Source organism: Aspergillus tubingensis, assembly GCF_013340325.1.
Source record: "Aspergillus tubingensis WU-2223L DNA, scaffold_6, whole genome shotgun sequence".
NCBI classification, from domain to species: Eukaryota; Fungi; Ascomycota; class Eurotiomycetes; order Eurotiales; family Aspergillaceae; genus Aspergillus; species Aspergillus tubingensis.
In genome coordinates, this window is record NW_023336280.1 from 1,885,701 (window position 1) to 1,897,886 (window position 12,186).

Consider the following 12,186-nt stretch of genomic DNA (forward strand, 5'->3'; position numbering starts at 1 on the left):
TTGGCATTTAGTGGTCCGCGGTCGGAGCAAAATACCGGACAGTGCCGAATTATTGGCGAATTTCCCATGTCCATCCGAGCGCAGCGCCGCAGGTTGGCAGAGTGGGCCACTAGAACTCCAAGCCCCCATCTCAGCTTAACTAGCCCTCGAATATCTGGCCAATGGCGTCAAGCGAGAAAACCTGACATCTGAGCCGAGGGGATCACCTCCAGCCCACACTGCTCACCGATCATTGGAGGTTTGCAGGATGGTCTCGTCTATCTGCAGCCCCTCGGATGCAAGGGTAACACCAAATGGATGGGATAGGAGGGGATGGGCAGACCTGTACGGAATAGGCACGGCACAGGCGCATATTTCTAAAGGCTGCGGTCATTGGCGGGGATCCCAGTAAAGTGAGGAGTCCGTCGAAGAAGGACAAGATTTCGACACGAATTGCAGCGGAGTCCAATCAAGAGCAGACCTTAGGGTACCCACGCGTTCGCAACACGGGATCATCCTCATTTAACTTTCCCAGGTGTTCGTGGCTTCTTGCCGTCGACTTTCCAGGTCAGTGGCATCAATCTTTAACACACGCCATACTTGAGATCGTGGCCAATTTTCATCCATGAACTTCGAACACGCTTCTTGTCTCTATCGAAGAGTAAGGCCCAGGTATGACAGGTAGAAAAGCAATCAAAAACGTGCAGAGACTGACACGCAACTTTCCATCTACGCGGGATGAGCTAGGTAGTGGATCAGACCAGCTAACTGGAATGAGACGATCTGCATGGGTAGGGTCTCCACATCGTACTGATTTGGTGAAGTTCATCATGAGGCCGCCCGATCGATCTGATCCATGAAAGTCTGATGTGGTAGTTCCTAGCGGAAGCCAGTGAACAGCTAACAATTAGCTAGCAACTAGCGATACGGAAAAAAGGGAGAAAAAGGGAACATCCAGAGAACGTGAGTCTCGACCGGGAAAGACATGCCAGTGCTGAGACTTGTGGCTGGCTGGCTGACAGCCAACTCAGTCCGGGTAACTTGGAGCGAGGCAGATGGAGACACAGAGAGAGAGGAGTTTTTATCGGCTGAGCGTCAGCAACAAATATTTTGGGTCACCCTTGGCAAACAAGTTTGTTATCTATCAAGTCCGACAACTGTTTTGGGAAAGGTAATTGACCGAGTTCTGAGAGAAAAGGGATGGGCGGAGGTGGTCAAGTCAAGAGAGTGCAGTCCCATGGGAGCCGATCGGGAGCATCCGAATGGTTCGTGGAGGCTCCAGCCATCAGGCCGTCCAGGCGTCAAGGCCCCACCCGGACGGGAGATACCTCAGGCGGTCAGGCCTCCCGCAGCTGGACGATCTTGCCCAAAGGGGGCTAAGCTGATCACGATAGGCTATCCACTATTCCCACTGTATCTCCCCCGACGAACTCGACAAACTTTGGTCCCAGTGCTTTTGCTGTGCACTGTGAGGACTCAGGACTGAGGACGGCTGGCAGTCGCCTTTGCAGCTGTCCCAGGTGGGTCGCCCATCCCAGCCCATGACTCTCTGCCGACCCCAGAAATGTCTAGCACTCGCTTTGGTGGATTTTTACTCCTTCCTGTTTGGCCAGGAATTTTTCCCCCTGCAGCTACTCACGATAGTGCTTCCTTTGGACTGCACAATGAGGGGACCCTACATCTGGCTTGGTTGTCGCAGCGCTGAACTTTGTCTATCACAGACACAGGAACTATTGTTTTCTGTCTCTTGCCGGGCCCCCCTTTGCCTCCCTTCATCGCAATCCTCCCCCACCAAATGCTCTCCTTTCTGCCCATGGTGGAGAAGATCAACCTTCTGCGCCAGCCACTCTTTCCCCTTCAACCCACCCCTTGCTTTTCGAACTTGAAGGTCTGATTGCTTTATCTGTGATTGTGCAGGCTGGACTTGACATTTGTAGTAGTGCATGCACACAGAATATGCAAAAGTTCCCGAAGCCCTTCAGACCTTTAAGCTCCAAGTCAGTGATCGTTACACTCGGGGAGACCCTGGATAGAATATCCAGACAGACTGCTTACCAATTAGCCGGTGGAAAACTCTGATTTCGTCAATTTTATTATGTTATATACAAATTTGGATGCCTTTGATGATCAGAGCATCTCCACCGGCGGAAAACTCGGGAAAGATCATCTTTCCTCATGTCTTGGGTCTCTGACTCAGGCGGTGGATGATCTCTAAATAGGTAAAGGCGTGCTAACACCACGTTCTTGGCGGCCTGCCATCTAAGAATCTATTCCTGACACCCGAACCCACCCATGGGTCGTGCTCAACAATCACCCACCAGAGTAGGAACGTCAAGACAAACTAGTGTTGCAAATAATGCCGAATATGGTCCGTGAAGAAGGTGATCGCCGGATGGGGTCTATGCGTGTGAGCCTGGCATTTGCCATACGCACAATCCCTGTAGGCGCAGTCTTAGCCTCTGGCCACCATTTCTGACGGGCTGAGCTGAATGTACCAATTTCCGCAAGTCCGCAGCTGACGTCTGCCAGGGTTATGAAGGCCGGTGGGGTACATCCTCGCCGAATCAAAGCGACTGGTCAATAGTGAAAGGCAAGGGAAAAAAGATGTGATGACAGCCTTCCCACACTAGCTGCCAGGAATGTTGGCTGGTACAACCTCATCCGCCAACCACTTTTCTTGTGTGTTCCACTTAGCGAAACTAACCCGGGCAAAAATCCGAGCCTGCAGGAACTCTATCAGGGGAGGGGGGAAGCGTCCGCGTGCACCCTCTTTGACGGGCGCGGCGTAGGGCCCCGAGTCTTAGTCGTTCATGCATAAGCGGCATTACTGCCCCATCTCCCTCGAATGTATATACACCAAACCCACCTCCACGCTGGTCGGCACATAGCCTACCATCTGGAAAGGAGAACAAGCCCCCTCCACGCTGCGACCGTATGAAGACTGGCTGAGCTATATCCTCCTTAGTACTGTCTGTCGTGAACAATGGAAGCCACACAGACGCCGTATGGCCCTGCACGGGTCCCAAAGCACTTTGTCCTGTGCTTTGATGGCACTGGAAACAAGTTTAGTGGGGATTCGTCGGATAGCAATGTTCTCAAGATCTTTCGGGTGAGTGAGCCGCGAGGCAGGTCCCGCCATACTAGTTGTTTTTTGTGATCGGTTTACTCACGGATTGTCTTTGGCACTTGAAGATGCTTGATCGGAGTAAGAGCCACCAGTTCCACTACTACCAACCTGGTATCGGAACCTACGTTACAAGCAAGTCGCTTTCTAGCCATGGACGAATTCAAAAGATCAAATCGGCATACTTCAAAGCCAAAGACTCCGCTGTTGGTTCCTCTTTTGACGAACATGTGATGGGCGGTTACAAGTTCCTCATGAGGTACTACCAAACCGGCGACGACATCTACTTCATCGGGTTCAGTAGAGGCTCTTATATCGCCCGCTTTCTTGCCGAGATGTTAGACTATATTGGCCTACTCGAGGCCGGAAATGAGGAGCTAGTCCGATTCGCCTGGAAGACGTTCGCTAAGTGGCAGCAGCGACGAGACGACAACAAAGAGGAAAAGGAAGAGAAGAAGAAGCTGTTCCGCTACATGAAAGCGTTCCGCGAGACATTCAGTCGTCCTATTAGTAGGATCAAGTTTATGGGCCTGTTTGATACGGTCAATAGCGTTCCCAGGTTCGAATCAGCGTGGATGGAAAGAAGCAAATTTCCTTATACCGCCCGAAGCTCGGCCCGAGTCATTCGACATGCGGTCAGCATCGATGAGCGACGAGCCAAATTCCGCCAAGACTTGATCTCCGAAATCAGGCCATGGCATAATACAAAGCACCCCATCCAAGAGCGAGGACGACAGTATATGCAACACCTCCGTCATCCTCTGGGGGGGCGCAGGAATGGAAATGTACCCGTGCTCAGGATCAACAGCGGTAACATTGGTACGGATGACGGCGAGCCACCCGCTGAGCACGATGAGGAAGAGACAGCATCGGTCTATCGTAGTGCCCACGCCTCTCATGAAAATCTCCATGATTGTCATCCATACCGCGCAAGCAACCTTGCAGTGCCCGGAAGGAGCCTGAACCTCGCCATACCTATACCCACGGAGTCAACAGAGGATCTTAACTCCATCAGGAGTGGACAGTCAGGGCAGTTGTCGCTTAACATACAGCTTGCAACAGGCCAAGTCGACGAGGAGGACGAGAGAAAACAGGACATACAGGAAGTATGGTTTCCCGGCTGTCACGCCGACATTGGAGGAGGATGGAAACCGGCAAAAGACGAGAGATGGCCATTGAGCCATGCGCCCTTGGTGTGGATGGTCCAGGAAGCAAAAAAGGCCGGGTTGCAGTTTGACCCAAAGAAACTGAAGCAGTTCGAATGCGATGAAGAATACGACGGCGAATATACCCCAATCAACGAACACAGCCGATGGCACCCTCGACACGAATTCTGTCGCGATCCTATTCACAAGGAAGCTGGGAACGGTCAGCACATGCTCAAGCTGGCCGGTGAAGAGCGAAAGAAGAATGCTTCTGAGTCAAGCAACAGCTTCCACGATGCCCTTGTTGCCTCCAGCACGGACGGCTTCTTGCACGACTGTCTGGAGTTCAATGCCGGCTTATCGCCACTCTCCGTCATAACCTGGCGCATTATGGAGTACCTTCCATTCCGACGAATGGACCTACAAAAAGACGGTTCGTGGAAGCCGATTCGGTGGCCCCTCCCTTGCGGAGAGGTTCGCGACATTCCCGATGATGCTCAGATCCATGTCTCTGCGCTGCGTCGCATGCAGACAAACCCCAACTACCGCCCAGGTAACTTGATCATGGGCGGAGGCGGGCGCGGTAGAAAGATAGCACTGCCAGAATACGGAATCGGGAAATGGGAGCTGAAAGCCCACGAGGGCGACCTCGTGCGGGAGACATATGTGCGGAGAAAGGATACGGACGCGACAATGTGTGAGGATGAACATCACCACTGATCGCATCGATTCTTCCACTGCTATCCTTTCATTTGTGGCATGTAAAAAGATTAACTGCGCCTCCGGTTTTCTTTCTCTTTCGTTTATCATTTCCTTATCCTTCCTCGATAATCTGTTCGGGTCTTCTGAGATTCTTCTTCAAAACTTAATGATATTTTCTGGGGAGTGGGTTCTTGAAGACCCAAGTCATAGTCTGATAGTTAGACTAAGAAGATACCATGTAGCCTTTTTGGCAGTGCTAATTAATTGTTGGGAGAAATGTTGTATATTCAGTTCACACTTATTGATAGATGCTGAAAGCGTCATATATAGTGAATTACTACCTTGATGGAAGAAACCCGATCTGTTCCATCGGCCACTGAAGCCAAGCTCGATAAACAGGTTCACGGAGCTGATTATAAATCTGCGACAAGATATGAGTACCACATCCCTTCATACACCATATCCACTCCAACTGATGTAAAAGTACACAAAAGTATCCCAAAATCACCATAGAAAGGGGTCGGTATTCTTTCAAAAAGACAAGGAAGTCATGAGGAACACGCAGAAGCCACCTGAACACGTCTGACGTCTCCAGCCGCCATCCTTTCTCAAAGCATATCGTAAAGCAAGTGCCCAAATGAAAGATCGCATCACAATAGACCTGCTTTTCGTGATCATCTGTGGCCTCATGTAGGACGAAGCGGCGAAAGTCCTCGAGGAATTGGTGCTGTGTTGGCGGCTCGGGGATCTCGGAATGATCATGACGTTGTCGATGGACGCTGAATAATGTTCTCAATGGCCCTGTCTTAAGGGATTCCTCGGCAAAGTCGATAATGGTTCCAGTGCCTCGAATGATCATTAGCCAGTTGGCGATTTCGTGGTCTTCCCAAAGGAGGAAGTTGCCCATTTTGAGCGGTTTGGCGCAGCAGATGAATGATGAAAGCGCTGAGAAGAGGAATAACGGCGTACAATTGTCGTATGTGATGTTGGCTATTTCTGGAGTTGCGAGTTTCAAGGATGCTTCGTGATGGTAGCTCGCCTGGGAGATATAATTTTCCTGTTTTTCGGGGCGTAGAACGGCCAGATGCAATGCGGAAACGGCTAGGATTGCGCGGAGGGTATAAGGCGCCTTGAACGCTATTTGGGGCACTTCGATGCGCCATAGTGTCTGGATGACTGGGTGAAACGAAAATGTATAGGCGGTGGAAGTACTGTAGTGATGCAAAAGCTCCAGGTCGGCAATGGCCAGTTCTGGCCCTGGTGCCGCCGCCATCTGCGGCAGACTTGCACCACCGCTCGGAGAGCTGGGGTTGCTTGGTCTGCAGTCGGATTGTGGGGTGGATGTTTGGCTAGAGAAGGAGTTTTGATCACCTAACAGGGATGGCTCTGCCATTCGAGTTGAGAGAGCAAACGAGCAATGAACTCCATGTCTCTTGCAATTGCCGCATGTCGGCTTCTCTTCTCCACACTGGGACCAGGTCAGCATCGAGATCTCAAATGCATGGCGTGTTCGAACATCAGCTTATTGTGACTTACCTTGACTTTTCGCAACTTGCATTGTTGACAACCGCTGCGTGACTTTCGATGGGACCGGCGGCCTTTGATAGTAGAGCTATTGTGCATTTTGCGCCAGGGTTCGTGTATGTTCGTCAACACTATGTGTAGGCTGCACCAAGGCCGATCGTGTACATATGAACAACTTAGAGCAGCCCGAGTATTTGGCCGATGAGAGATATGATCCAAATAGAGCAAGAAGGCTAATTGGAATTCAACTTGGCTATCCAGGATCCAGGATTTCAAGTGAGCTCTGGACAGTAGCAGAGTGCATCTCTTCCGTTATCTGCTCTTTAGATGCCGTGGATGCCTGCAATAACCATTGCAATGTTATAGCACTAAGAGTGCAATTATTCTTGGGCAATCAGGCTGCCACGTTCCAGCTGTATTGCATCGAGGCCTTCGTCACAGTAGTGATACTTGAATCATGGAAGCCTGAGCCGGCAAACTTAGCTCTTCTTGGCTTGCGCTAGCATAATCTGCCGGGTGCAAACATGGCAAACGTGACCCTTACGGCTCCACCCTTTTTATGCTTGCGATGTTCTGGCTAACTAACATGCGCATAACTATCAATGACTTTAGTTAAACAGTTGTTATGCCTTTTGGTAATCCGCTACAATATCTACGGCACTCTTTGCGGTTACTATCTCAGTAAGGCTTGGGTGGTATAAATGTCCATTATGAATAAAGCCTAGTTCATTTACATGACTCCGTTTTCAAAGGCAGAAAGAACCCTCTCTCTGAATGCTGTATCAGCTACCTTAGGACTCTTAAAACCACGGTCCAGATGTCGCCGGCAAATAGCTTCAACGTGCTCCTCATTCTTGAGCTGTATTTGGTTCGCTGTCGGGGTCGCGCTTGAACCTGTCCTAGCCTCAGCATCTGCTTGGAACCAGCACAGAGTTTATGGATTAATCATCAATATGAGCTGCTTACCTGCCGTGATGCCAATGTGCGAGGAACCTCTCTGCCATGCCTGTTTTGCTGGATCCGCCCCTTCTCGCGAAGGGCCAAAGGTAGGGTATTTGGAAGCAGCTGCATCACATTCATCATCGCCAGCGATCTAATAGTTGGTCAGCCCTATTCAGTCAACAAGTAATGAAACCCTTCTCACATCATAAGTAGCCGCGACATCCGTTTCTTCGCGTTTCTCGCCTTGCGCCTGGTGCTTCTTGACGCTTTTGACTCCGTATGTGACGGTGTTCACTACTAGTGCAGTGCCTGATACTTGCTAGGTGAGTGACAGACTATATCAAACTGGGGTTGAAAGGGTTACTGACTCGTGAATGGCAACAAGGCAATGTGTCCAAAGAATTTTGCGGTCCCAACACCAACGTCACGAGCGACACTCCGTTTAACTTTCCTCTCCTCGTCCGTCGAGTTATCCTATAGCAGTTTTAGCCCAATATAATGTCCAGAGATGTTACGATAGACAAATACCTTTTGACGACCTGAAATCATGCTAACAAGGTCCGAAGCGGTTACTATATCCTTTGCCGCATTGGTGAATCCATTCCAGTATTCCTTAGCTGTACCATCATAAGAGGCGGAGCTCTCGGCTTGTAATTTGTAGATGCAACGGTTGATCCTGAGTTCATAGGAGTTGACAATTAGTGTCCAGGCAGACATGCAACATTCAGCGACAGGTCCCACTTACAGCACGATATCAGTGATTTTGATCCGGCTCTCCTGTACTAGAACTGCAGCTGCCTCGGATGATATCACGAGCGATGGCCTGTTCCAAATCTGGTACATGGCTAGATCGTGTTTGGTGATACCGCATGTCTGTACTTGAGAAGGCAAAGAGCGATAAAAGAATCGAATAGCATTCTCAAGTCCTGCCTCTTCATCTACCTGTCGCTTAATGGCTTGAGTTGACTGTTGAACATCTGTACGGAGACCAAATGCTATTGCCTGCGCCAGGCCTTCAGAGGTAAGCGTTCTGCTCATCAGTGGCGAAGCGCCGGCTCCGATTTTGGCAATTGTATGTGCAGTTGACAGATGACTAGTAAGGTCAGTAGCAGCACGCCTGCTTGATTAAATAATGTTGAGTAGGCTTACTTTTCTGTTGTGGCGATGATCACACTTGGCTTTCCGTACTGTAGAGCCAATTGTGTGCTGGATGGGCTTCCATTGTGTATTACAAGAGCCACTCTCGGAAGTAACCACTCTATATATAAGATTTATCAGCATCAAGGTAACAACAATAATATAAGTGACGTTTTCAGCATACCAAGCGGAACAGACTCAATGATGAGCACGTTGGTACTGTTCAATAGCTCACCAAGGCGTCTACAGTCCCTGGAAAGTAGGACACGGTATCCCTTCTTCAAAATAGCATCTTGGATTATCAGCGCCAGACGGTATATATCCTTCATGCTATTCTCTGGTAGCATCAGAAAAATAGGCGCGGGGCCCGAGACTAGAAAATGTTCCAGGTCTTTTCTTGGTGTGAAAGAAAGATCACGTTGCTCGAATAAGTAACCCGAAATCTCTGTGGCTCTCATCAGCTTCAAGCACTCCACTCAAGGGTCTATAGCAGCAACAAGACCTACCGTGGTTACTGCTCCAGTCATTTGGCCGCGGAACTAAAACCTTTGAACAGAAATACGTGTGAGGAAGTTCGTGATCAGCCATGAGCCTTCCCGCTGTAACCGGAGATATGCTCATCAAGCCCAGAATCTGTTGTCGAAACTTGTTGATGGGCTTGAGTATACTGTCCGAAAGTAATAAACTACATGTTAGCCTAGTCCTAAAAGTCAAAAGTTTCTCCTGCTTACTCACACATTCCACGTCGATTCCTCAACTAACGCATAAGAAAGCACGTTTGAAGTAGATTGGTCGACGCCATCGTATGGGTTTATCCGGGCATGTGGATGTGCAAATGCTCTTGTCGGGGTTTGAGGCAAGGCGGACATGATATGAAGAGGGATTGAAAGTCGTTCAGCACAATGGATGTGGGCACGAGCCATAGGATTTGCAATAATTGCGTCTGCTAGAAACGGTCGGCAGTCCCCCTTGTAAGGAGCAATGCAAGCCCTCCAGCATCGGTGGTAGACCTCATAATATGATTGCTGAACTCTCCTCAGATATTGAAGCCGAGCCTGAGCTTCATCTGAAGGATGGGCATCACCCATGTTATGCTGGCAAAGTTAACCGAGACTCTTGTTCATAGCTAGGGAGTATGTATAGCAATTACCATGGATAGGGGTAGCTCGTGGTCATAAGTTATGGCGAAGAAATCAAGACCCTGATTTCTGACCAGGTATTCGCAAGATGCAGCCGCAGCAATCCGAACTCGATGCGAGTCTCCTGAAAGTTGCTTTGCCACAGCTAGAAAAGGTCTTATGCTCTCTATTTTCGCATTTTGTTAGCGAGGGGTCACGGCACAAGGCGATCTGGTGCCAAATACCTTCAACAACCATCAGCACGATGTCCAAAGGTGGAAGCGTGACATTCTCCCGTGTCTGGGTAATCTGGCCAGTATGTTGAGGCTCCTTTTCGTCTAAGCCCACGCTCACTAATCGTGCCTGCGCTTTTGGTCGCATAAAGGCCTGAATAAAAGCAGATGTCCGTGCTGCAAGGTCTGGGTTGAGACTAAATTTCTCATCTTCTGTGCGGGTTAATTGTGAGCAATCCGACCTTCAGATTGAAAGCCCCAAAGGGCGATAAGGGCCTTACCAGCAGCAGCACAATAGTTTTCTAAGTCGCGAGAATCGTTCGTGAATTCAGGAGCAAAGTCCGGCTCAATCGTGAACAGCGAGATTTCGGACGAAACACACGAATTGCGCGCTGATGAGTATGCAGGCGGAGGATCTTCGAAACACTCGTCATGTTTACTATAATCCTCCACAAGCTTGGTTTCTTTATTACCGGACATGATTGTGGTGCTCTAGACAGGCTGACGCCTGTTCGCAAAGTGATGGAATAATTGTCGAAGTGAAAAGGAAAGAGAGACTTATTTGCCAGCAGAAATCCCTGTCCCTATTTCTGGCATCACTGGGTCCATACTTGATGGGGGATAGTCACTAGCATTTCGACTACATAAATTGGAGCCTTGGAGCGAAGTGATAAATATAGTAGTAGTATTTAGACCCCCAGGCAACATGTACGGGGCTGAGTAAAACCGACCGCATTGGAGTTAGGGTAGCGTTCGTGGAAACTACTAGTCTCCACCTAGCAAGGGAATAGAGGCCATGACCAATGACTATCTTTTGGAACATGGATCCACGGAGAATCAGACACAATAAAACGGTCGATCGACAACAATCCACTTGGACTGCCTGAAGAAGCTTTCGGGTTCGTATTCGGGTTCGGGACTAAGGCCCAGGCTTTGATCTATTTCAAGGACCCACCCAGCTCGATATCAACCATGAAAACATCGTGGCCATCTTGGGATCATATACATTGTGACAAGCTTAAGTGGTAGAGTTGAACCCGAACACGACTTGTGTCTAACGAATGCTACTGCCTAAGATTACGTCTTGAGGCAACAAAAAAATCTTTCTTTCGACAGCATGAACTACACCTTTAAAAGGGCTACAATAGCCCTCTTTGTATCTCAAACATTGTCAATTACGAGCCTCTTTGACAAACACCCACCATAGCTTCTTTCTGAAAGCCTCGCAACGATGCTCTTCCCCAGATCCACTTTCGTTCTATATGGGTACGATCCCAGCCTGGCAGCTGCGGTGATATTTGCTGCGCTGTTCATTTTGACCACGGGATTCCACTTCTATCAACGACTTCGGAGCCATGCCAAGTACTTCAATCCCTTTATTGTTGGAGGAGTGTGTAAGTTAGACTTTTGGCTCGAGAGGTGTGTCGATGTGTTTGCTCCCATGTACTGACTTACGCTATTAAGTCCAAGTAATTGGCTACATCGCTCGCGCCAAAGCCCATTTTGACCAGACCTCAACGACTCTATACTCTGTACAAACCCTTCTTCTTCTACTGGCACCAACTCTCTACGCAGCATCGATATACATGGTCTTAGGGAGGATCATCACCTTTCTAGATGCGCGACATCTGAGCGTTATTCCCGTGAAATGGCTGACAAAAATCTTTGTCTCCGGCGACATTCTGTCTTTTATCCTCCAAGGTGCAGGTGAGTTAGTCACTAGGACCCTTCCTACACACGGGGATGTATATACTAATCTCATACCCCAAAGGCGGCGGCATAATGGCCAACGGCTCCACAAGCTCCATGAAAATAGGCCAGTGGGTCATTGTAGTGGGTCTATGTGTGCAGCTACTTTTCTTCGGAGCCTTCTTAATTGCCTCCATTACCTTTCACTGCAGAATAAACCAAAACCCTACAGCAAAATCAGATAAGACAATGAGCTCCGCAAAAAGGTGCTTGCCAAAGGACTGGAGAGGTCTTCTATTCGCATGCTACTTTGTCAGCGTTCTGATCCTCATCCGATCGGTTTACCGTCTTATTGAGTTTGCGCAGGGTAATAGTGGCTATGTGATTAGCCATGAAGTTTTCTTATATGTTCTCGACGCGTCGATGATGTTTCTGGTCATGTTGACCATGAATTTGTTTCACCCGTCAATTGTTCTGCAAGATGACGTTTATCATCAGCGTCTTGATCTTGAGGAGCTCAGCTTGAGACGTGAGGGTGGAAATGTGTGATAACTGTATCTCCAACATTTTCCCTGTACCTAACTCACTAGAAA

General features: G+C 49.1%; 4 protein-coding genes across 4 annotated transcripts; 2 read left to right on the top strand and 2 right to left on the bottom strand.

The window, feature by feature from the left end:
- Positions 1 to 2,962: 2,962 nt before the first annotated feature.
- AtWU_04398 (T6SS phospholipase effector Tle1-like catalytic domain-containing protein) lies at positions 2,963 to 4,968 on the top strand (the record flags this gene model as incomplete). The annotated part of the gene is made up of 2 exons (XM_035499509.1): positions 2,963 to 3,088; positions 3,172 to 4,968. 2 exons carry the CDS (start codon positions 2,963 to 2,965, stop codon positions 4,966 to 4,968), a joined length of 1,923 nt encoding a protein of 640 aa, XP_035355402.1.
- A 319-nt stretch (positions 4,969 to 5,287) lies between these two features.
- Positions 5,288 to 6,573, bottom strand: AtWU_04399 (Zn(II)2Cys6 transcription factor; the record flags this gene model as incomplete). The annotated part of the gene is made up of 2 exons (XM_035499510.1): positions 5,288 to 6,418; positions 6,487 to 6,573. 2 exons carry the CDS (start codon positions 6,571 to 6,573, stop codon positions 5,288 to 5,290), a joined length of 1,218 nt encoding a protein of 405 aa, XP_035355403.1.
- A 631-nt stretch (positions 6,574 to 7,204) lies between these two features.
- On the bottom strand, positions 7,205 to 10,384 carry AtWU_04400 (glycosyltransferase; the record flags this gene model as incomplete). Its single annotated transcript, XM_035499511.1, has 13 exons — positions 7,205 to 7,368; positions 7,441 to 7,567; positions 7,619 to 7,725; positions 7,785 to 7,890; positions 7,945 to 8,092; positions 8,162 to 8,509; positions 8,566 to 8,674; positions 8,738 to 8,998; positions 9,060 to 9,220; positions 9,289 to 9,647; positions 9,704 to 9,858; positions 9,917 to 10,114; positions 10,186 to 10,384. The coding sequence occupies 13 exons, from the start codon at positions 10,382 to 10,384 to the stop codon at positions 7,205 to 7,207; spliced, it is 2,442 nt and encodes an 813-aa protein (XP_035355404.1).
- A 751-nt stretch (positions 10,385 to 11,135) lies between these two features.
- AtWU_04401 (RTA1 domain-containing protein) lies at positions 11,136 to 12,142 on the top strand (the record flags this gene model as incomplete). The annotated part of the gene is made up of 3 exons (XM_035499512.1): positions 11,136 to 11,298; positions 11,369 to 11,611; positions 11,676 to 12,142. The coding sequence occupies 3 exons, from the start codon at positions 11,136 to 11,138 to the stop codon at positions 12,140 to 12,142; spliced, it is 873 nt and encodes a 290-aa protein (XP_035355405.1).
- Between the last annotated feature and the right edge of the window lie 44 nt (positions 12,143 to 12,186).